General features: G+C 47.1%; 1 protein-coding gene and 1 long non-coding RNA gene across 2 annotated transcripts in view; one reads left to right on the top strand and one right to left on the bottom strand.

Moving 5' to 3' along the window:
* The window catches only part of LOC121836151, a 197,171-nt gene that overhangs the window by 152,184 nt on the left and 23,445 nt on the right, over positions 1-21,542 (bottom strand). The window contains exon 2 of the long non-coding RNA XR_006077805.1: positions 11,521-11,612. This is a non-coding gene — a long non-coding RNA (uncharacterized LOC121836151). The remainder of the gene's footprint in view (positions 1-11,520; positions 11,613-21,542) is intronic.
* Positions 1-21,542, top strand: part of LOC120846751 (carbonic anhydrase 2) — a 143,394-nt gene that overhangs the window by 117,207 nt on the left and 4,645 nt on the right. Inside the window, exons 3-6 of the mRNA XM_042290940.1 lie at positions 2,215-2,400; positions 6,539-6,690; positions 13,265-13,357; positions 15,795-16,025. Coding sequence (XP_042146874.1) covers positions 2,215-2,400; positions 6,539-6,690; positions 13,265-13,357; positions 15,795-16,025 — 662 coding nt within the window. The remainder of the gene's footprint in view (positions 1-2,214; positions 2,401-6,538; positions 6,691-13,264; positions 13,358-15,794; positions 16,026-21,542) is intronic.

The following is a 21,542-nucleotide window of genomic DNA, read 5'->3' on the forward strand; positions in this document are numbered from 1 at the left end:
TTCCAAAGGAGCCCGCTCTGCCCACATCATGAGGTGTGGGCACTGCGCGTGCGCAGAAACCAAATTCGGGAGGAGTGAAGCATTTGCGCATGCGCAGTACCGACAGCAGCGCCACCGCAGTGGCGTGTGACGTCAGTGAGTCGAGTTGGTCTATACGATTCAACGGAGCCAATCTAGCGGCGCAAAAAAAAGTGCATCCTCGCACAGCGAATGACCCGTGATCCTGCGCTTTTCTGTGCCTGATATTGGTTTAGCCGGCGATGACAAACGCACAAAAGCGACGAGCGCCCTGACGATGCACTTTTGGGGCTGCTTGATTGGCTCCACTGAACCGTATACGGTGTCGGTTGCAGTCGGTCTTGAAGTGAGACGGAGTTTGTGGAGAGTAAGTCGTCTGCTTCTTGCGCAGGAATAGCGGTGACGTCAGAACGAAGCCGAGCTCTGGTTGGCTTCGATTGAAAGGATAGTGTGGGTAGACCTCGATGCTAAATGCCTCCTCCTTAAGGTCTACCCTTTATTTTATTTTTTTTTATCAGCCAATAAGAGCATGGCGTTCTGACATCATCGCAAGCCTTGTTCGAGAAGCAGACGAACTTGCGTTTCGCATAGCTTTCAATCCTCCAGCAGACATTAAACAGACCCTTTTTGTGGTCTGTCAAGGGTACCTCACTCTTTCCCTAGTCAGTGAAAAGTTAAGAGTTTCGGAGAAGCTCCTCGCGCCTCTCTCCACTTTAGCAGAGCGGACGCTGGAGAGAAGGTCGCCTCTTCTTCAGCGTTCGCTCTGCTAAAGTGGGAAGGGATGGGAGGATAGCTCCCCCGAATTCTTTTCGTGTGGCCGACTATAGCGCCCGGTACTATACCGTTTTTATTAACCTATAGACTGCAGGGTATAGGAAATACGCAGGGCTCGTGAAACCGTTCAAATCAAGACCTTAGGGTCACGAGACGCCCTTTCATGGGCTCGGTAAAGCTACGACAGAACGGCCTCATGTGGCCTCCTCGTGGACCAGGGCCTCACAACATACGTTCACATGCGGCCCGCAGTGCCACTTAAAATTTAGGTCACTTGCCAAAAAAGCGCCGAACTCAGTTTCACTAAAAAGCTGGTACTAAATTGGTTTAGGAGGAGATGCCCTTATTTTATCGCGCACCATAGAATTGTTCACAGATTTTTAGTACCTACAAAAAGAAAAAAAAAAACAACATTGGTCTGTTTTTGTCAATTGCGCACACATGAAAGTGCTGGAAACACGGTGTCGTTGTGCCAAAGGGAGCAGCGCAAGTTTTCATGTGTGCTGATCCAAACGTTAGATATTCGCGAATATATTGCTTCCAATTTGACGCCATTTGTTAACTCTTTTGGTTGTTCCACAACGCGCGTGCTCGGTACTTGCAGAGAAATGGGTAATCGGACAGGAACGCTGTATCCCCCAAAATCGAAACGCCTTTGTCGGAGTTGCTGACCAGAATAATTATCCACTTTTTTCAGCAGAGGCAGAGTGTCGTTGTAGTGAGATAAAATTGGATGCGCCTGAATCCTCCCTATCGGTATACTCCGGAATATAGAACTTCTCGGATAAACTCTCAATCATAAAGCGCTTTACACTCACGAGTCCTCATGCCACTTTTTAGAATATATTCGAAATTACCGAATCACCTGTATTATTCCTTGTTTGGTAAAACATTCTTCAATACGTTAAGAAAACCGACCCGAGCCCTCATGATTCTCGACCGTCGGCGACAACAAGTCAGAGCAATTTTTTTCAGCAGCGGCCTGTGAGGATTTAAGTGGAATTCTGTTTGGCCCTCGCCGTTTTTGTAGTTGCGCAGCCCTGTCATATACACTCGTAAGGATAGCGCCCTGGCTGGTACCCTGCATGCAAGTGGGCGTAGCATTCGCGGGGAGGGAGGTTTGGTAAACGTTTGGCGCAGCAATCCCATCACTGGTATACGGTAGGCGATACACGGCACGGCGACGCCGCTCGCGTATCGGTTACAACGCGCTCCAGTGATACACGCGCAAGGTGCCCACTGCCGGCCGGTGCAGCATCCGCCCGTTGCTATGTATGACAACACAGCGTCCTCTTTGAGGAGGAGCCAATCCGGTGCGAGCGGCGTTGCCATGCCGCGTATCGCCTACCGTTTAGAAATACGCACCCCCGGCCACAGAGTTGGTCTCGTCACTTCAACGGCAGCTGAGAGTTTGCCTTGCAGGTCCGTACTTCTGGCCAAACCTAGACCTCGGATCTTCCACTCCCAATGAGTGCGGCGGCAAGTACCAGTCGCCCGTGGACATCAGCGAACGGTACACGGACTACGACGGCAACATGGGGCCGCTGAGGTTCAACAACTACCACAGGGCGCTCAAGAGTCCCATCATCGTCAACAACGGCCACACAGGTAGGACCGAGCGTCGATTATTTGTTTCGTGCTTCCACCCGGACATTTGTGCTTCCAAGACCTATGGGGTAGAATGTCTGCACCGACTCATTTTCGTGATGACTAAACAAAGCAGTTTTGTGTTGTCTTGAGTCACATTGCCCATATAGAGAGACCATACAAGACACAGTGTCCGGTGCAGACAAGATGAAAAAAATTATCTGACGCACCAAGCATGATTGCCTCATGCATACGACTCGGACAAGTCCGAAGACAGTTTTTGTATGACCGTTATACAGGAAAGGAACAGACCTCTGACTTAGTCCCTACACTGTTTCTTGTATGATGTACTGTCACTGAGAGATGTCGCACTTTCTTCTCCGCAGATGGCACGCCAGGCAGGCCTTCGCGCCTCTAAGTGATGCCCGACGGTTTGAGTCAGTCACTTGTGCATTACTTAAGTACTCCGATCAAGTTACTTTATCTTAAATACCATGGTCAGTAATATGACATCTTACAGATGGTTTCAAGAGTCAGTATTTAATACTTTAATCTAAATGTTTTATTTTTAAAGTAACTTACATTCACATCCAGTGGCGTCACTACGGTCAGCGGCACCCCGGGTGGTGGCCCGCCGCGACCCCTCTTTCACTGCCTAGCTGCACCCCCCTGAGCGCTGCACTCGAGGCGGTCCGCCCCCCCCCCCCCCCCCCTCCCCCCCCCCCCCCGCCTCCTCTTTCCTCTTCCCCTAGTGACGCCACTGCTCACATGTTAAGTTACTCGCAAGGTACTTCCTCAATTTCTTTCGGGAAGAGGGAATAGTGTTAAATATTAAGAACTTCACTTGTTTTTGTTAGGCAATCTCCAAATGCATATCATGTCGTCTCTAATATTCCCGTGTTTGTTCGGCAAAGGGCAAGCTGTCGGGGACACAAGTTTTAGCGAAACACCTGTAATGCGATCATCTGGAGCGTTTTAGTAATGACGTTTTTATATTCGATTGTTCTGAATTAGTTGTCCAACTAAATTGTAGAAAAAAATTGTAACGTGAGCATCTCCCGTTACCTTAACAGTACCTGAAAGTAAATAGTTGCTTTTACGCGTATTATTAATGTATTCAATTTTTTTTAGAAATGAGTATTCAGTACTCCACTCATTTCCTGTTCTACCCAGTGCCGAATGACTTGACTGAACTACTTTTTCGAATATTTCGCACCTTCGAATTGACGTTTTTCAATTTGGCAGAAATGGGAGCGTACATATCTTTGCCATACCTAGCAGCCCAATGCCGCCTCAAAGGCCTGCCTTATACGCCTGTCAAAAATGACGTTAGCGAGACGTGTCTGTTTTAATTACTTGTTGATTTTTAGGCTGCCATCGTGGAAGATGGTTTCGGCACTCAGTGTCGAACTTTAACCGTTGCGACTCGTGTAGAACACGGCGCCTCGCGCATCGCTGTAACATTAAATAATTTGGATATTTTTTTTTTAAATTCTATTTTACGGAGCTCAAGAAAATAACGTAAAGGAACCGATGTTTTCGTCCGTGAAGCGAGCAATCCTAAATTTATTCACCGATGTCGCAACCCTGAATGTCGCAATCTTGCGGGGCGCATCGCCATGTAATTTTGACATCGGGAGGCAACGCGACACATATATACTTCCAGCTCTTCGCACAGTTGTGCCTTAACAAACAAGGCGAGGTCGTCCACCTTGGGGACCCTCGTCGCCTGTAAGGGACACGCCTCAGAAACCCGACCCGCAAAGGTTTCGGTTGAGTCCCCCAAGAGCGAAACCTTCTTCAAGGACTGAATGATTCACGACTGAATAATTCCTCTAGGAATAAGATGAGCCGAAAAGCGAGAGCATTAAGGCATCGTAAAACTCTAAAGAAAAAATTAACCGCATCTCCACGTGGTGAATGATGTTGATAGGAGCGAAGCTCTGGTGGTGCTTGTCTGCGTAGACGTTGAGCCGCAGCATGCCGAGCCTTTCGTTCGTTTTCAACCATGTCAGAAAAAGAATGTGTGGTATGGAACATGGTTATATACGCATTTGAGCACTTGATCGCAGCGCCCTCTCGTCTATAAACGTTGAGCCAATACATGCAAAGTTTAACGCGATATAGTAACCCCAGCTCTTAAGTTACTAACACATCTTAGAGCCCCCTAGTCGTCCCGTAGTCGTGGCCGAGTGGTTAAGGCGATGGACTAGAAGTCCATTGGGGTCTCCCCGCACAAGTTCGAATCCTGTCCACTGCGCAAACATTTTTTTTTTTTACCATAATTTTTTTTTGCCCTACACGAGCACGTGAGCTCACGAGCCCGATCACGAGCACGAGCACCAGCAAGATCGATGTGAGCACGGACGCCGGACGGACATGACTAGACCCTAAGGAGTTTCGCCCCTAAAACGCCTTGGACAGCCATAAAAAGGCGGACAAGGCTTCTGGGTATCTGTGGGCATCTGCAGAGGGCGATATGAGTGATGACGCTAACGTTGGAAACTCTGGATAAACAATCGAATTCACGCCATGTAAAAGCACCCGAGATCACTGTAATCAATCGGGTTAATTAAATATACTGACCGCTGAACAATCACCGGGCGAAACTACGCATAAATCCCATCATGAAAATTGAGAACAAATCACGAAGTAACAAACGCTGCTATAATTAGCCGAGGCTTGTGCCTTTCTCAAATACTCTATTTAAGATACCGTACATTTCAAATATGTTTGGTAAAAATTTGGTACTTTGCAAATAGATTTGATCTAAAATATTTGCTACTCTATCTTAATTATATTTTTTAGTATTTTATTGGTTATTTCAAATACACTTTTTTAATCTTTAGGAAGATCTGTGGCGGGATTATTTTACGGGAATAGGAATCGGCACACCCCAGCGCAAAGTTGAACCGATTGCCAGCTTGAATCGGAGACGACCGAACACTGAACAGCTAAAAACGCCTAGACCAAAGGTGCACTGAAAATGCCATCAAAATTGTATAGAAAAGGAAATGAGGAGGTTATACCGAAGAAAGACGCAAGTTGTTCTATTGTTTACGTTTTCAAGTTTGAATAAGCCTATGGCATGAATGACGATTTCTTTCGCCAGTCTGGCACTCTCGGGAACGCTGTCTGTAAAGGAACGATGACAGCTCGACGAGGATATAGACAAGGAAGGAAAGGAAGCTACGAGCAGGATGAGCTCTCAAACACAATCGAAGAGTCCTCTTAAAGCTGGACGCTTTTCTGGACGCACTTATAGAGCGGAGTATGGGGTAAAAATACCACACCAGACAACCGCCAGAAAGATGGCGGTGCTTTTCTATGTCCCCTTGAGGACTTCTTATCGAAGTTTAGTCATATCTAAATGCAGCGTTAGGGTAACGTACTTAAGGAAGGCGAAGTCATTCTTCTGCGTATTCCAAATTTGCTTAACATGAGCCCCGTACTACAGCGCTTTGTAAAACAGTGCGGCCAAGGTGCGCAATATAAAACCACAAGATGTGATTTTCAGCGATGTGGTTCTAAGCAGAGTGGCATCTTTTTGTTCATTTGTCCTAAAAATATAATAATGTAGCATGCACTAGTGATGCTACCTCTTATACTGGGACTGCATAAGATAGAACTGCGATTTTATTTTGTTTGCCCCTGTTACTTGCAAATAAAGCAGTCTGGTGTCAATGAAGCTGTTATTAATTACACAAATAGGAAGCATCTCTGAACGTATTTGAATTACATTCCTAAGTAACTCTGCTCAAAATGTTTTGCTGGGAAAGTAATTTGAGTAGTATTCTAAATACTGAATGAAACATATATTTAGTGACTTATCTTGAACACTTTGTCGGGTATCTTGTATAAGACTGAATTATCCACGCAGTGTCGCTCTTAAGCTGCTATCGTCAAAGTTCAGACTACGGTGCTACCTGGGACTCATGCATCTCTTTGTTGTCTGGTCCCTAAATACTCGGGGATCGTTTGAGGGCTATTCGATCTTCACTGCGTGGTACTGCAACCGATACAAAGATCTACGTGCTGTTGTTGTCAACTACGCTTGAAATTAATCTGGATCTAAGCGACCGCGTTGGTAGCCTCACTGTGGGTGCGGTTCAACCTCCAGTGTGAACGAAGAAGCTTGAGCGGTTTCTCTTTCCCGCAGCGATGGTGTCTGGCACTCCCGACCGCGAGGTGTACGTGGAGGGCAACTCTCTGAGCGGGAAATACCAGTTCGCCCAGCTTCACTTCCACTGGGGAGCTAACTCGAGCCGGGGATCCGAGCACACCTTCAGCGGGACCACGTACCCCTTGGAGGTGAGCACGCACCACTCCTCTGCTGTATGCAGTGAGGCCGATCCAGAAGCTGCGAGAGTGGACACTGCGCGATAGCGGACACTCCGATAGTGGACATGGTGCTTTTTGTCTTTTACTTCGAAAGGGTACTGGCGGGCTTCCAAATTTATTACTTACCCAAGTGAGCACTTTTCACCGTTATAGGAGTTCTTATCACAGTCATTCAATACTGTAGAAGGAGAGCACTGTAGAAGGGGGTAAGGAGGGGGAGAGGGAGAGGAAGGAGGGAGCGGGGGGAAAGGGCGGATGAGGAGGGAGAGGAAAGGGGAGAGAGGTGCGAGGGAGGGAGGGGAGGGAGGAAGGAGGGGAGAGAAAGGAAGGGAAGGAAGGGGTAAGGGGAAAGATTGAGGGGCAAGAGAGGGAAATGTAAGTGAGGAGTGGGATAGGAAGAGGGATGTGGTGTGTCACGTGACGTATATTTGCCCAAAAATTTGCGATGAAACTGAAGGCCCGTTCACACAGTTGCGTTAAGAGCGACCAATATGCTTACGAACGAATGCAACCGCTGCGACTTCAACGACAACTGTGCGCGACGTGTACACACACATGCAACCGGATGCAACCACACGAATCAACAGCCAATGAGAAACGAGCTTCAGCTCTTGGTCCTAGCCAATAGTAATCAACCCAGGTACGCTTACAACCATGGCGGACGGTTCCCTGCCCGACGCGAGGTCCACCGGAGCAGCCGGAGGTTTCGGCTACGGCGTACAGTCACGAAGATCTGCTCTGCGCCTACAATAGCTGTGTAAAGGCTGGTTTAGAGTTCTGACACGAACCCGTTATCCACGACTGCATCCGTTGTGACTGGAACGACCGCTCTGCGCCGCGCGTACACTCCGTCAACCCTACAGCCTGCAACAAGCGCAGTGCGTCGGCAGCACGGCGACCGCCTCTCCGCCGCCGTCAGCTGTTTCAGCGGTGCCTCTAAAAAGAAGGGGACGCGCTGCCACTTACTTGCGTAACAGAAAATAGACAGACCGTCTTCTATGACCACAAACTTTATTTTTTTTTTTATTTCTCAGGATGCGCTTGCAGGGTAGCGCGTTAAAAAAAGGAAAAAAGAAAGATGCAGTACGCCGTCTTGCACGATCACGACTTTTAATACACGACTTTGCCAACAGTACAAATCCCGCCACACGCCTTTTCTACGATTATAAAAAGCGATGTAATCTTAGCAGCGATATAGCAACGTAGACATATAATTTTGTGATCAGATAGACGTTGGGAGCGAGACGCTGCGAACGCGTTCAGGATTGCTAACGCTAATCACCTTCCTCGGGTGATGAAAACACGTGAAAATTTGCTACCTTTATACGGTACGCACCAGTAATACCTTCAACTTGAGCACACGCATGAAATGCGCTGAAGAAGAAATTTGGGTGATGTTCGAAGACATAAATGCTAAGAAAGCACCACTGTAGTCGAAGTGAACAAACACGACGGCACGGGCGTTTCTACTGTCTTGAGAGTGCCGCCACGAGATCGCCGCACGAGTAGGTGCATCTTCCCTTCTAGTACGTGCTGGGTTATAACGACACGCGACGAAAATTCACAGTCAAGGATAGCGCATTTACGCGGAACGACGAGTTTCCTCCACGCCGTCCACAGCGACGATCACCACCGACGCCATGTTCGCAGACAGAAGGAGCCTGGTACGACCGGCATGCAACGCGCGCGACCGAGCTCTCCTCGACTTGTGATTGGTCTGTCGCTCCCGTCGTTCCCGAACGTAACGAAAAAGTTCAGCCCGGCTCAACTCCTTCCGCTGCGAACGAACACGAACGAAACGACCGTTTGGCGCTTCCTTGCTATGGTAACTCGTCGTTCCACTCGGTTGCATTCGTTCGTAAGCGTAGTGGTCGCTCCGAACGCAACTGTGTGAACGAGCCTTGAATTGTATATGTGACGCGACATCAGGTAGCGTGACGTCAATTTTTCCCACTAAATATAGCGAGAAAACTGGATTGGTCTTTAGGTCATATTTTCCCCGCTATATTTAGCGGAGAAACTGAATTGTATAAGTCACGTGACGTTAATTTCCCCGCTAAATTTCGCTGGAAAACCCGTGCTAAACTTAGCGGGCAAACTGAATTTACGTATAGAAAACGCGATGTCGATTTCCCCGCTTGGCGTATAAATCAAGTGACGTTAGGTCACGTGACGTCCCAGCTAAATGTAGCGGAATATGCACGGACGGACGAGGAAAATTTAGGGATTGGGGTATCGTTAAAAGCAGTTCATGCTTTACAACTGGTGATTGCTTGTTCGGGCTAACAGTGTCGCGGCGTGTACGTGCTGTTGAAAAAAGGGAGTTAGGGAAACACTGTCTTCTTATACAGCATCAGCTGAAGAAGACAGAGAGGAAAGAACAGGTAGACAAGAATTAACCTGGGTGATCGTCCTGGCTGGTTTCTTTGTGTTAGAATAGATGGTTGGGAAGGTTGAAGGATCACTTAAGAAGCAACATGCATCTTTGTTTGAGGACGGTTAGAGGCCACCAATGAGCGGGTCGTGTGAACATGGCAGGGTTGTAGGTTAAAGACCAACGCTTTATGCTCACGTTCGTCGCAAAGAATGACCCCTTCCGATAGCATTACCTCTATTGGAAACATTCAAAGGCACACCCATCTGCGTTGGGGACGAGAGACAAACTAACGGCGAGATGTTTAAGTGGCACCCTCTAACACTAGTTCTTGCCGGTGACGTCACGGCAACGATTTCAATCGATGATGTAACTCTGGCTGCCTATCATCAGTTAAGAACGAGGAGTTTGAATATGCGGGTAGCAAAAGCGCGGTAGATGCCTGTAATAATTGTTTGCTCGACAACAACATGTGTCAAAGTTGATCTTTGATATTATCCTTACTTGCCTCGACTACGTCAGACTAAATCTTACTAAAGATGTCTAAGTGAAATCTTAGCCAGTCTCGAAAGACCGACGACAGAGCGACGATTTTGGTCGCCCACGATTTTGTGGGACAATCCATTCAAAGCCACAGGCCCTCCTCAGATCGCGCACCTTGAGCACCAATGGAGGTTGCGCAGGCACACTATTCACTTCTTCCCAATGACCATAGGAAGTTACCCCCGAGTAAATAGACAATTGCAAGCATGTCGCCCGACTGGTGCCCCATGCTTGCAAGCACGTGCAGAGCGCGTGAACGTAGCTATGACAAGCTTGTAATAGACCATATGCGAAATGCACAGCGCTATCTAGTGGGGAGCCGAAGGGCATGCTCCGTCTCACCAGTTAGCCCCTGCGTTGTCAAAGGCCAGGGCGCGAAAGCGTAGTTCTGAAGAGTACTTCGCTCGCACAAGCACTCACGCAGAGAAAGCGCTTTCGAAAACCAGGCGCCTGCGCCCGTGCTTTTGCCGGCATTCAAAGCCAGATATCGAGCTGAAGTGTACGTGCGCTATGTTGGCTGCGGCGAGAAACCTGCGACCGGTGGGGCGACGAGCGCGTATACATGCGCAAGAAGGGCGCTCGTCAAACAACGCTATTAGCTCGCAGGTGTGGGTGAGGATCGATGACGGTGAGCATGTGGGCCTCGATTGTTACTGACAACGCTACGAAATTGATAAACAAGAGAGGAATCTCGACGCAACAACGATGGCAGCGCACAGAGTATTGACATACTTTCAAACAGTTTCGCATATGGCCAGTTGAATGTACTCTTCGGCACGAGCAGAGGCATGGCGGCCGTTAGATGCCCTGCTTGCAATCGTCCTATAAACCTTTCCAATAATCGCCTTCTGTGGGCTGCCATCTTTGTCTACTTGGCTGTTGAGAGCGTTCTGAGCGTGCGCAGTAGCTCTCTTTTCAACGGAATATGAGACGACGCGCATGCGTCCACAGCCCCGTGACTCAGCATTTTTCTCCTGTGTGATAAGCGCTGTAAAGATCTATAGTAAGTTCCAGGTTGTCCGCTGCCCTACCATTTCTAGGTTTTCGTACTTTTCGTTGTGCCATTCAACACCAATGTTCGATCTGCCGTTAACCAGTTTCACCAGCGGAGAGACACGAGCTGTATATACCGTCCTCCAGAGGCCATGCAGTCTCAAGAACCAAACAAGCAAACGGTTGTCTTTTTTTTTTTTTTTGCCATTAGGATTGCACGACGATTGGAACGCGAAAGTATGTGTATGCGGAGAGCAAGTTCGTCTCCTTCTATTGGAGAAGCTGCAGTAACGTCAGAACGCCGAGCTATGATTGGCTCCGATTGGAAGGATAGTGGGTAGACCTCGATGCTAGCTGAGGTCTACCCACTAACCTTCGATCTAAGCCAATCAAAGCTCGGCAATCTGACGTCTCAACAACCCCCCCCCAAAAGAAGCAGACGAACTTCCGCTCCGCAAAGTGGCCCCTCTTAGTCACCGCCAGCTTAAGAAAGGCAGGACGTGGCTTATCCTGCTTCGTGATTGGTTCTCCCGTGTTCTTATCGGTTAATGCCGCGACCTCATTGGCCACGCTGCGATAATGAGATGCTTGGGGCTTGCCACGTCCTGCGTTTCTTGAGCTGTCGGTGTCTGCTAACGTGGAGTGCAAGTTCGTCTGCTTCTTTTGCAGGAGTTGTGGTGACGTTAGAACTCCGAGGTCTGATTGGCTCCGATTGAAGGATAGTGGGTAGACCTCAAAGCAAGCTGCCTTGAGGTCTACCCTTTATTCTTCAATCACAGCCAATCAGAGCTAGGTGTTCTAACGTCACCACAACCCCTGGAAATGATGCAGACTAACTTGCGCCCCGCATAGTATGGTGCATTGAACGCGTCTTGGATCGGTCCGCTTACCGTCCTATCCCGCCCATGCACCGAAAGTGGTTCTAAAGTGGCAGCAAACGGCGTCGCAGGAGCCGGGCACGTCAGGTTGGTTGTAGACGTTCCTACAAAAAGTACGAGCGAAAGCGAGTGTCGTCATCGTCGTGGTCGCGGCGTCCCGACTTCTGGGCCCGTTTGCTCGAAGCCGGTTAACTTTAGCCGCGGTTAAAAGTTAACCGCCCTTCCCTACTAGGTACCTACAAGTACCTAGCCAAATTTGACGACGGCTGGATGAGCGGTAGCTCCGTGTTTTATTATGGGGTGGTAGCTGGTGTCACCTACTGGCTGTATCTAATATACGTGGCTTCCGTGGAAAGGTTCCCGAAAAGGGGGGCCTCAAAAAATGCCCGCTGCCTTGTTTTCGCGACGCACATTTGAGCTTAAGAAACAATTTTTATTGCTCGTGGTACAAATAATCGGCAAGGTAAAACTAAATTAACCCTTGTTTGGAAATCTTCTGAATATTTGGCTGTATGAAGTGAAGAAAAGCTTGGGTTGAAATATCCTTCCGAGTTCGAAAAAGGACGACGAAGTCGAGTCCTAGAAACGATGAGAAAGAAGTAAGCAGTGAAAGGCGGGCGGTACACCGGTAGCATAATTGGCCAGCATGTAAGAACTGTATATAACACCGTCATAAATTGAAAAACCTGTAATTCGGCTCCACTGAAAACTGACCTATTCGTAAATAACCCGAACATCGAGAAGAACGCTGGAAGTGTAATTCTACGATCCGCGCGCGCTGGCCTTCCACTTATAAAAGATTTAAAGTAAATAATCATAATAAATCTTTGACGAACGCGCGTGCACGGCAAAATTTGTCTTAGGCTTTTTGCTTCAGAACAGTTATTACTGCAGACACCAGCAGGTGCAGCGCGTGTAACTACACCCGTAGCATGCACCTCGGTGCTTTTCAAATTTAGCAAAAGGTCTATGGGAACGCTCTCTGCTTTTGTGTGCTATCAATACCCGGCCGATTGAGTCAAGACAGTCCACTTTCCAAAGACGTTGCCATGCCGACAACTATGGCGTTCATTTAGGCTTAGGAACGGCCAGAGTCGAAAGTCTATCTAAAAAATGCGGCGAGGTCATTAGTCATGTTTTGCGTTTTAAGTGAGGTAAGGCAACGCGAAAACCTCCTGCACCATTCATTGCTGACTAACGCGCCCGCTACTGCAGCTACTACGACGTATTAGTTCCAAAGCGAGAGCGGTGCTCACTCACCGGGGCTCCGCCATGTTTCCCCGCCGTCGTTACTCTGCCGGTCACGTGACCCAAAATTCCCCCTCGTAGGGAAATCCGGTTAACCGCGGTTAGTTAACCAGCTTCGAGCAAACGGGCCCTGGTTGCCGAAGCTTCCGCGTGGACTGTCAAGCCAGCAGAGCGACCTGAAGCAAAGGGGGCGTCTGCCAAATCGAGCTCAGCTGCTGTGACACTGCCAGGATTGCGGCCGCGGCGACAGCATGATACTTTTATGTCGTCGTCAGGAGGAAATGGAGGGACCAGTTTTCTGGACGTGGCCAACATACCAGTCGATGACGCGTTCTGTGGCGCCGCGTATTAATGTGTCCTGCAGTTCAGTCCATGATCTCCATCTCACAGGCGTGTGTTCATTTTGAAAGGTGTGAATTCCAACATCGCATAACCCGTGTTGCTTTTGCGTCTGCGCGTTTGTGCCAAAACGACTTGAAATTGCTCATTCCTTTCGTTTCTTTCGCAGATGCATTTGGTTCATTTCAACCAGAATTACGGAAGCGCTCCCCAAGCGATGAAGCGCCGTGACGGATTCTTGGTGGTTGCAGTTCTTTTTGAGGTGGGTACCCAGTCTGCTTCCTCAGAATATGAAACAAGCGTCGTTGTTCTTATCGGGGACAATGTTCGTCTGAAGAACGTAAAAATAGATATATATTATAGTGCTGGCGGGTATACTCTCGGTATGCCGACCTTCTTGTTTTCTTGTTTTCTGATATGTTCACTGTCTTTCCTTCCTCGTTTTAGTGGTTTTCACTTTAAGCGATCTTCACCTTATAAACCTAGGAAATTGCACTTGATTTTTTCTAATTTATCATCGAAAGCACGTAAAAATGGTTTACTGGCGATCTCAGAAGGCGCAGCACGAACATCCCTATTTAATTAATTGGGTTGTGTGTGTGTTTATACAGCCTAGAACTTGGTCTGCTTCACAGGGGCGACGAGTCTCCCAGCTGTAGAGAGAAATTTAGCCAGTGCGGTACAACCGCTAGCCTGGGGTCTTTAACGTGCATCACGCAGTAGTGATACACGACCGCACGCCGGTACGATGCTCATCCAGATCGAAGCGGGCAGGGGTGGGGCTCGAACCCAGGATCCCTGGGTTCTGCAGCGCGAGCTTTCGCTCCACGTGCTCCGAGCTGGTGTGCGCTAGACCACTCGGCCACCGATCCCCCCCGAACATCCCTATCGGAACACATATATCGCAGCACCTCAGGGTAATGTTGTTTAGGCACCTTCTTTTCGGCGGCATACCATGGGGTTAAATTCGAACGCATCCATTCGATGTGTAGTTTCATAGGAAAGCAAACATGCTTATCTATTATGTAGTTCCCGTCTCAACAAACATGACCTCGTGGTTGTCAAGCAAAAGACTCCTACTGTGGAAAAATTCGATGTCTTTTTAGCAAACCACTAAAATATATATCTATATTTTTACATTTTTATTATTCGAAAACGTCTTTTTACAGACTTAAAATTTTCTGAAGAGGAAGTATTTGGTTGGGCCTAGGCAGGAACATGGCACTCGTAGAGATTAAAGACCCTACACAGGTGCTTAATGGCTTAATACTTGCTTATTGTAGCAGCGTAGCATTCCAGACTGATAGTCGTCTCGGATAAAATTCGCAGACGTAGGACTTCGCTGTCTCAAAACGCAGTAGCCAGAAACTTTCATTTCGATTTCTGAACTCGAAGTTTTGGAAGTAGCGGCGAGTCTGCGTGACTAATTGATCATCATCATCATCATTTCGTATTCCTTGAAGACCCAGGGGGGGGGGGAGGGGGGCATTACACAAGGGAGTGAACACTTTAAATAAATGACAACTATTTATCAACAAAAACTCGCTGCAATCTAGTTATAGGTTAGAAAAAATAAGCCAATGGCTGCAGAAAATTTCTTAGTGTCCGATAAGGAAACAATTGCGTCAGGCGATGAGTTCCCGTCGTCAATGGCCAATGGTAAATATAGACATTTGGTGAGTGCCAGTTGACGATGAAATCGGACGGAGCTTACAAGAATGGTCGAGACGAGGGAAAATGCGGTAAGGAGGCGATAGCAAACTTTGTCTGAGATGACTGTTGTAATAAAAGATCCGATGAAGAAGAGAAAGACGAGACACCCTGCGGTGGTGGGAAAGAGTGTCAAGATTAGCTTATTGGCGAAATCCTGATATGCTTGCGTAAGGGGAATAGTCGGAATAAATAAAACGGAGGGCTCTGCTTTGAACGGATTCCAGGTTGTTAGTTAGGTATAGGTATGCGTGACCATATGGAAGAAGTGAATTCCAGTTTAGTTCTGACCAAGGTAGTATCAGCTATTTGTTTTACTGGAGATGTAGCTTGTCTGAGGTTACGGAGAAGAAATCCGAGGGTGCGGTTAGCATCAACGATGACAGGTGTTATGTGAGTGGTCCATAACAGGTCACATGTCAGATGAATTCCTATATATTTATACGATGAACAAGCAGTTACTGGGATGCTAGAAAGGTGTTAAGAGGAGGACAGAACATGTAAACTGCGGGAAAAAGATAGCGATTTACATTTATTATAGTTTAAAGCCATTTGCCATTTATGACACTACTTAATTATAAGTTGGAGATCGTTCTGCAAGATTAGTTGATCATGGCGTGAATGAATCAGCCTATAGCTGACACAGTCATCGGCGAACAAGCGTGCTTCAGAAATGCTGCCATGGTGGAGATCATTAATGTAGATTAAAAAAATGCTCAAATTCTCGCTTGGACCAGGCTTCCTAGGTGCCCATGTTTCATCTCATATCACTATTCTCCAGAGAAAACAACCCGGGACCGGACTTCCTTTGAAGCTTGAAATTTTTGTGGGAGACATCTCATATGTTCGTCGACTGAAACCAGCATTCTGGTAGCCAAATGCTATTTGACAGGCTCATTGTTTGTGAATTGCGTTAAAAGACATGCCAACTAAAATGTTTCGTTAATATAGAAAGAGCTCTTCCGCCCATCGCTTTTTGTCTATTTCAGATCTCCAGGGAAAACAACCCCAACTTCCAGACGATTGTGGACGCGTTGTCCCGCGTTCGAACTGAAGAGGCCAATGGGGTGGAACTTCCCAACCCAGTGGTGCTCAACGACCTTCTGCCAGCTATTTCGAGTGAATACTACCGCTACAACGGTTCCCTGACCACACCCCCGTGCTCTCAGGCGGTCATCTTTAACATCCTCACCAACACAGTCCCCATTAGCGAGCAGCAGGTAGGTGCACTCTCTACCATGCGACCATTTGCATCACGAGGGAATTGTCACACACAGACAGCTTTCGGTAGCCGACTGTGTTTAACGCGGAGCAAACGTACTGCCTGCAAACCCACTGTTGTGTTTAACTTCGATTTGTGTCTGTGATGCACGCCAGAAAATTAAGATTATACTGCACTGGTCTAAACTAACTTCGCAGTATTTTAAGACAGATTGATTTCCCGCGGCGTTGTCATCCATATGCAACAAATGTACTGTATTTTAGATCGCAGCTCTTAGGCGCCCGTTTCCAGCTTGAGCGGCGTTGCCTACGCCGTCGGCGCGACCGCGCGTTGCATTATAACACTTTTCCCATAATCACGTGAGACGTGACGTCACGAGGGTCACGAGTGACATGGCGGGGGTCACTAGCGTCATGAGTGACGTCTCAAACGTCACTCGTGAAGATGACGACGACGGTCACGACCTTCACAGTGACCTTCACGAGGCCTTCACGAGTGACGTCACGAAGGTCACGAGGGAAGGCTTCGACGAAGGTCACGAGTGACGTCACGAGGGTCACGAGTGACGTATTGAGGGAGGAAGGAGGGAGGGTGAGGAGAAGGGGAGGAGGAGGAGGATAGAGGAGGGGGAGGACGGGAGGAGCGGAAGGAGGAGGGGAGGAGGTGGAGAGGATACCCTACTCTCCATACCCTTCCCTCCTCCTCCTTAAGAGCTGCGCTCTAATTCGGCATTACAGGGAATTGTAAACGTCTTTCATTTTTTTTACTTGATATTTTTAAAGCAGCATTACTAATTCCAAGATAAGATTTGACATCGATGTGGTCGGAAGAGGGTCAAACAATCCGCTATCGCATCGCGATAGCGGATTGTTCCATTTTGCTGTGAAGATCACTAGACACCTCAAATTATTAGTACCGATTTTTTTGTTGTTATTGCAGAACGTTTAACGTGTTGAGTAATATTTGTGCAAAAAGTGTCTTTCGGTCCTTTTTTAATTAGTGGATTTATATGGGGGCCTGCTTGGGCAATTAGAAATTTCCTGGGGATCATCGGAAATTACTAAATCAACTCATTTTAGAAACAATATAAGGCACGTGCAGCGTTGCACTGCGTTAAAAAAAACGCGAAATTTGGATGCGTTTCTAGAATTCAGCTACATATCGGAGCGCATCTTTGCGCCAGCGGTCCTGCCCCTCGTGGCTGAGGCACGCAACGCAAGCGCGTCACTCTTCCTTCCCTTCTATGACTACAAGAAAGTCGAAGCGGTAGCTGTGCGCCTCGGCCATGCCGGGCAGGACCGCTGGCGCAGTGATGCGCTCCGATTGGAAACCGAAACAATCGCGTCCAAATTGAGCGTTTTTTTTGTTTTTGTTTTTAGAGCGCAGCTCTTAGTTGCCCGTTTCCGGCTTGAGCGACGTCACCGTCACCGTCGCCGTCGGCGTAACCGTGAGGTCACGTAACCCCCCCCCAAGGTCACGTGACCTCCCCCCGAGGTCACGCAACCCCTCCCCAGGTCACGTGAGGTCACGTAACCCCTCCCCCCCCCCCGAAGTCACGTGACCTCCCCCCGAGGTCACGTGACACCCCTAGGTCACGTGACCCCCTGAGGTCACGCAACCCCTCCCCAGGTCACGTAACCCCCCAAGGTCACGTAATCCCCAAGGTCACGTGCCCCCCCCCCCCCCGAGGTCGCGTGACCTCCTCAGGTCACGTGACCCCTCCCCCAGGTCACGTGCCCCCCCAGAACACGTGACCCTCAGTACCCTTCTTTCCTCCTCCTCCTCAAGAACTGCACTCTAATTCGGCGTTACAGGGAGTTGTAAACGGCTTTCATTTTTTTTTGGAACGCAGTACATTGCTGTACGTGCCATCAATATTTCTAAAATATGTTGATCAAGTGGCGTTCGATTATCTCCAGGAATTTTTTGATTGGAACCAAACCTATAATATCACTAATTAAAAAGTTAACTACTAGAAAGTACAGGGTCCGATCGAGAAAAGTAAACCCTACTTTTCGGCCCGCGTAAAACAACTACCCATCGCAGAACGCTCAAACTCCGCCACAATGTAACCCTAGCGGTCCAAGCAAGATGCCAAAGGTTCAGCCCAATCCGATAACTTAATCAAAAGTTATAAGTGATTTTCTGAAAATTTCAATGGGAAAATGGATCCCATTTTTTCCCGTTTAAAAACTCCGTCGGCGGCCATTTTCCCATTTGAAATTTTCAGAAAATAACTTATAACTTTTGATTAAGTTATCGGATCGGGCTGAAACTTTGGCATCTTGCTTGGACCGCTAGGGTTACATTCTGGCAGAGTTTGAGCGTTCTGCGATGAGTAGTTGTTTTACGCGGGCCGAAAAGTAGGGTTTACTTTTCTCGATCGGACCCTATAGTTTATTAACTAATTATACTGAATGTTATTCATTTTCCCAAATGGACCCTTTGCCAGAGACCAGTACGACATTATCCTTTGTTTTTCTGTGCGATGGGCACTTTTCGCTGGAACGACTTGGTTCACGTTTTGAGAAACACCCTTTATACGTTCAAGGAATTATCTCTATGTGGAGAGCATCGACACCGGCAAAAATTATTCGACATATTTGCTAAAAAAACGAAAAAACTCTCCGCTCAAGTTGATCGAAGGTGGTGCCAGTGCGGCAAAAATGAAAAGGGGGTGCTTGCCTGTCTTCACCACACCAGCCTTTCCACACCTTTTTTTACACCCTTCAAAAATAAAAAAAAGTGTAAATCTTAAAACAGGGTGCAACATTATCCTATTTTATGATTAAAAATATGTATCACTCGAAATAAAAGCGCTGAAAGGATATAGCCATGAGTATAAGTAAGCCTTTTTACATTCTTATGGGTGTAACTTTGTTTAGTGTGCAGTGTGGTGCCATGTTTTCGTTGACAGTCTTTTGGCGTAAAATTTTGTTCGCTTTTTTTTATAAAACAATTTTGAGCACCAGGCTTAGAAAAACTAACAGGATGAGTGGAAAACAAATCAAGTGAAAACAGCGTTAAAAATTTTGCTAGTACAACAGAAAAAACTCAAGGATTCAAAACACAGTCTGTTTTTAGGCCTGCATTGCATGACGACAGGGCAAGCAGGGAAGACGCGTATGTCCCAAGACGTCTCATGTTAACGGGGTACTACAACGAAATTTCGGCAGTTATTTTTTGGTCTATACGTGTTCAAAGGAGCAGCATCACATCGGACCCATTGATATATTGTTAAGAAACACACGAAAAAAAGTTTGAAAACAAATTAAACGATTAGCAGAGAGCACCTGGTGGATATCGCTAAAACCTGGTTTGTAAGTCCCGTCTAGAAAACTTGACAGGTAGCGACGATAACCGTCTCGCCAAGCATACATACATGCTTTGAACCTGACGTCTTTGAACCCGACGGCTCTGCGGCCTTTAGAGGGAGAAACTCCCCACACTCTCTTTTGTGTGCTTCAGACGTCGCTATTCTCCCTCTACAAGATTATAGAAGATTAACCCGTCACTTAAAATTCACATAAGAGCAGCTTTGCGGTTACTTGCGGTGGCCCGATGGCTGGCCTGCTTCAACCGCTTCGGTGGCTGGAACGGCTAGGGCATCCTGACGACATCACCTCGCCGCAGCTTTGCTCATTCCGAGACAAACTACGTCACGATTGCGGCGGATGTGACGTGCTTTACGCTGGCTGCTCTCCGAGCGCTGGCCAGAGTGGGCCGTTTATAACGAAAGATACAGTCATCAGGCTCAAAATACAAACGTGCGAGTGTCATTTAGGGATATTGTGGATCATATTCAGCCTATTTCTGAACCCGGCGGGTATATTTCAAATTTCGTTAAAGTATCTCTTTAAGTACTATTTTCCACGCCCTTTTTACACCCTTCAAAAATGAAAGGTGGAAATCTTCATATAGGGTGTAATAGCACCCTATGGTAAGATTAAAAAGGTGTATTACTCGAAAGAAGGACGCTGAAAGGATGCAGCCATTGGTGTAAGTATCTAGAACGGCCTTTTTACACCCTCAAGGGGGTAAATCTTTTTAGTGTGGTGTCATGTTTTGTTGACAGTCGTTTGGTTGAAAAGTGTATTCGTTCTGTTTTGAGTCAAACAATTTGGAATGCCAGGTTTAGAAAAACGAACAGGTGAGCGAAAGACAAGTGAAAACAGCGTTGCAAAATATTACAACAGTCAAACAAATTTAAGACAGTGATTCAAAACATAGTCTGTTTTGAGACCTCTCCTGCATGACAGCAGGGAAAGCGGGAAAGGCGTATGTTTCAAAACATCTCATGTTAAGTGTACCTTAGGTACTAAACAGGTAAAGTCTAGAACACAACGGATGTTTGGGAGTAAAGAGAACGGCGTTTTTCTCACAGATAAAATAAACTTTACACCGACAAATACTCATTCATCACCCAAACGTATAGCAATAGCGGTTGGAACTAAATGCCAAAGTTTCAGAACTTGTCATTATCAAATTCAAAAGTTATAAGCGATTTTTGGAAAGTTTCAATGAGAAAATGGCGGCCGACGGAGTTTGGGAACAGATGTACAGGTTGTCACAAAAAAAGATTTGCAGTTTTTTTTTTTTTTTTTTTCACCGCAAAAATAAACTAGGCATCGCCGAAAGCTCATTCTCCGCCCAAAGGTAGCGCTAGAAGTCACAACCAGATTCTAAAGTTTCAGCCCGATCCTATACCTTATTCAAAATTTATAAGTGATTTCCTGAAAATTTCAATTGGAAAATGGAGCCCATTTTTGGCCGTTTTCGGTTTCTGGTGTCATAGAGCCCCATGTATTCGAAAACTCCGTCGGCTACCATTTTTCGATTAAAATTTTCAGTAAATCATAACTTTTGTATCGGATCGGGCTGAAACTTTGGGACCTCTAGCGCTACCTTTTGCCGGAAAATGAGCGTTCGCCGATGCCTAGTTCATTTTTGCGTAAAAAAGTCCTGTAAATTTTTTGGTGACACCCTGTAGATAAATAGTGCTGGTCGTCCCCATTGAAATTTTCAAAAAGAAATCTGATAGCTTTTGAATCAGGTCAGATTAAGTTCTGAAATTTTAAAACCTGGTCCCAACCGCCCGCGCTTCATTTGGGGGGAAAAGCGTTTGGCGACGAGTAATTTACCTCTGCTATAAAAAGAAAAGAAAAAAAGAAAAGTATTTAATTGCGGAGAAACGGATACATAAAGACAGCTTCAGATTTCTCAAAACTTCTTCGGCTTCGGGATATCTACACAAATAAAGTAAAGACAATGTCCACCAGTCTCAATTCATGCTTTTTTTTTTTTCTGCGTCCTTTCCTATAGTATCTCCCCAAGCTCAAGATACCAATATCCGGGTTAAACGCGGTCCAAACCAAACCGGACTGCGGGCACCGACAACCGCAGAGTACTTACGACTCATGTGACGTCACTGGGGACGTTTTTGCCGCTTCCGCTAACCTCATTCGTACGGTGGCTTTCCTCCTGTTAGTCTGTTACGCTGCCTGGAGCGCGTCTC

Source organism: Ixodes scapularis, unplaced genomic scaffold (genome assembly GCF_016920785.2).
Source record: "Ixodes scapularis isolate PalLabHiFi unplaced genomic scaffold, ASM1692078v2 PGA_scaffold1__304_contigs__length_218370807, whole genome shotgun sequence".
NCBI lineage: Eukaryota > Metazoa > Arthropoda > Arachnida > Ixodida > Ixodidae > Ixodes > Ixodes scapularis.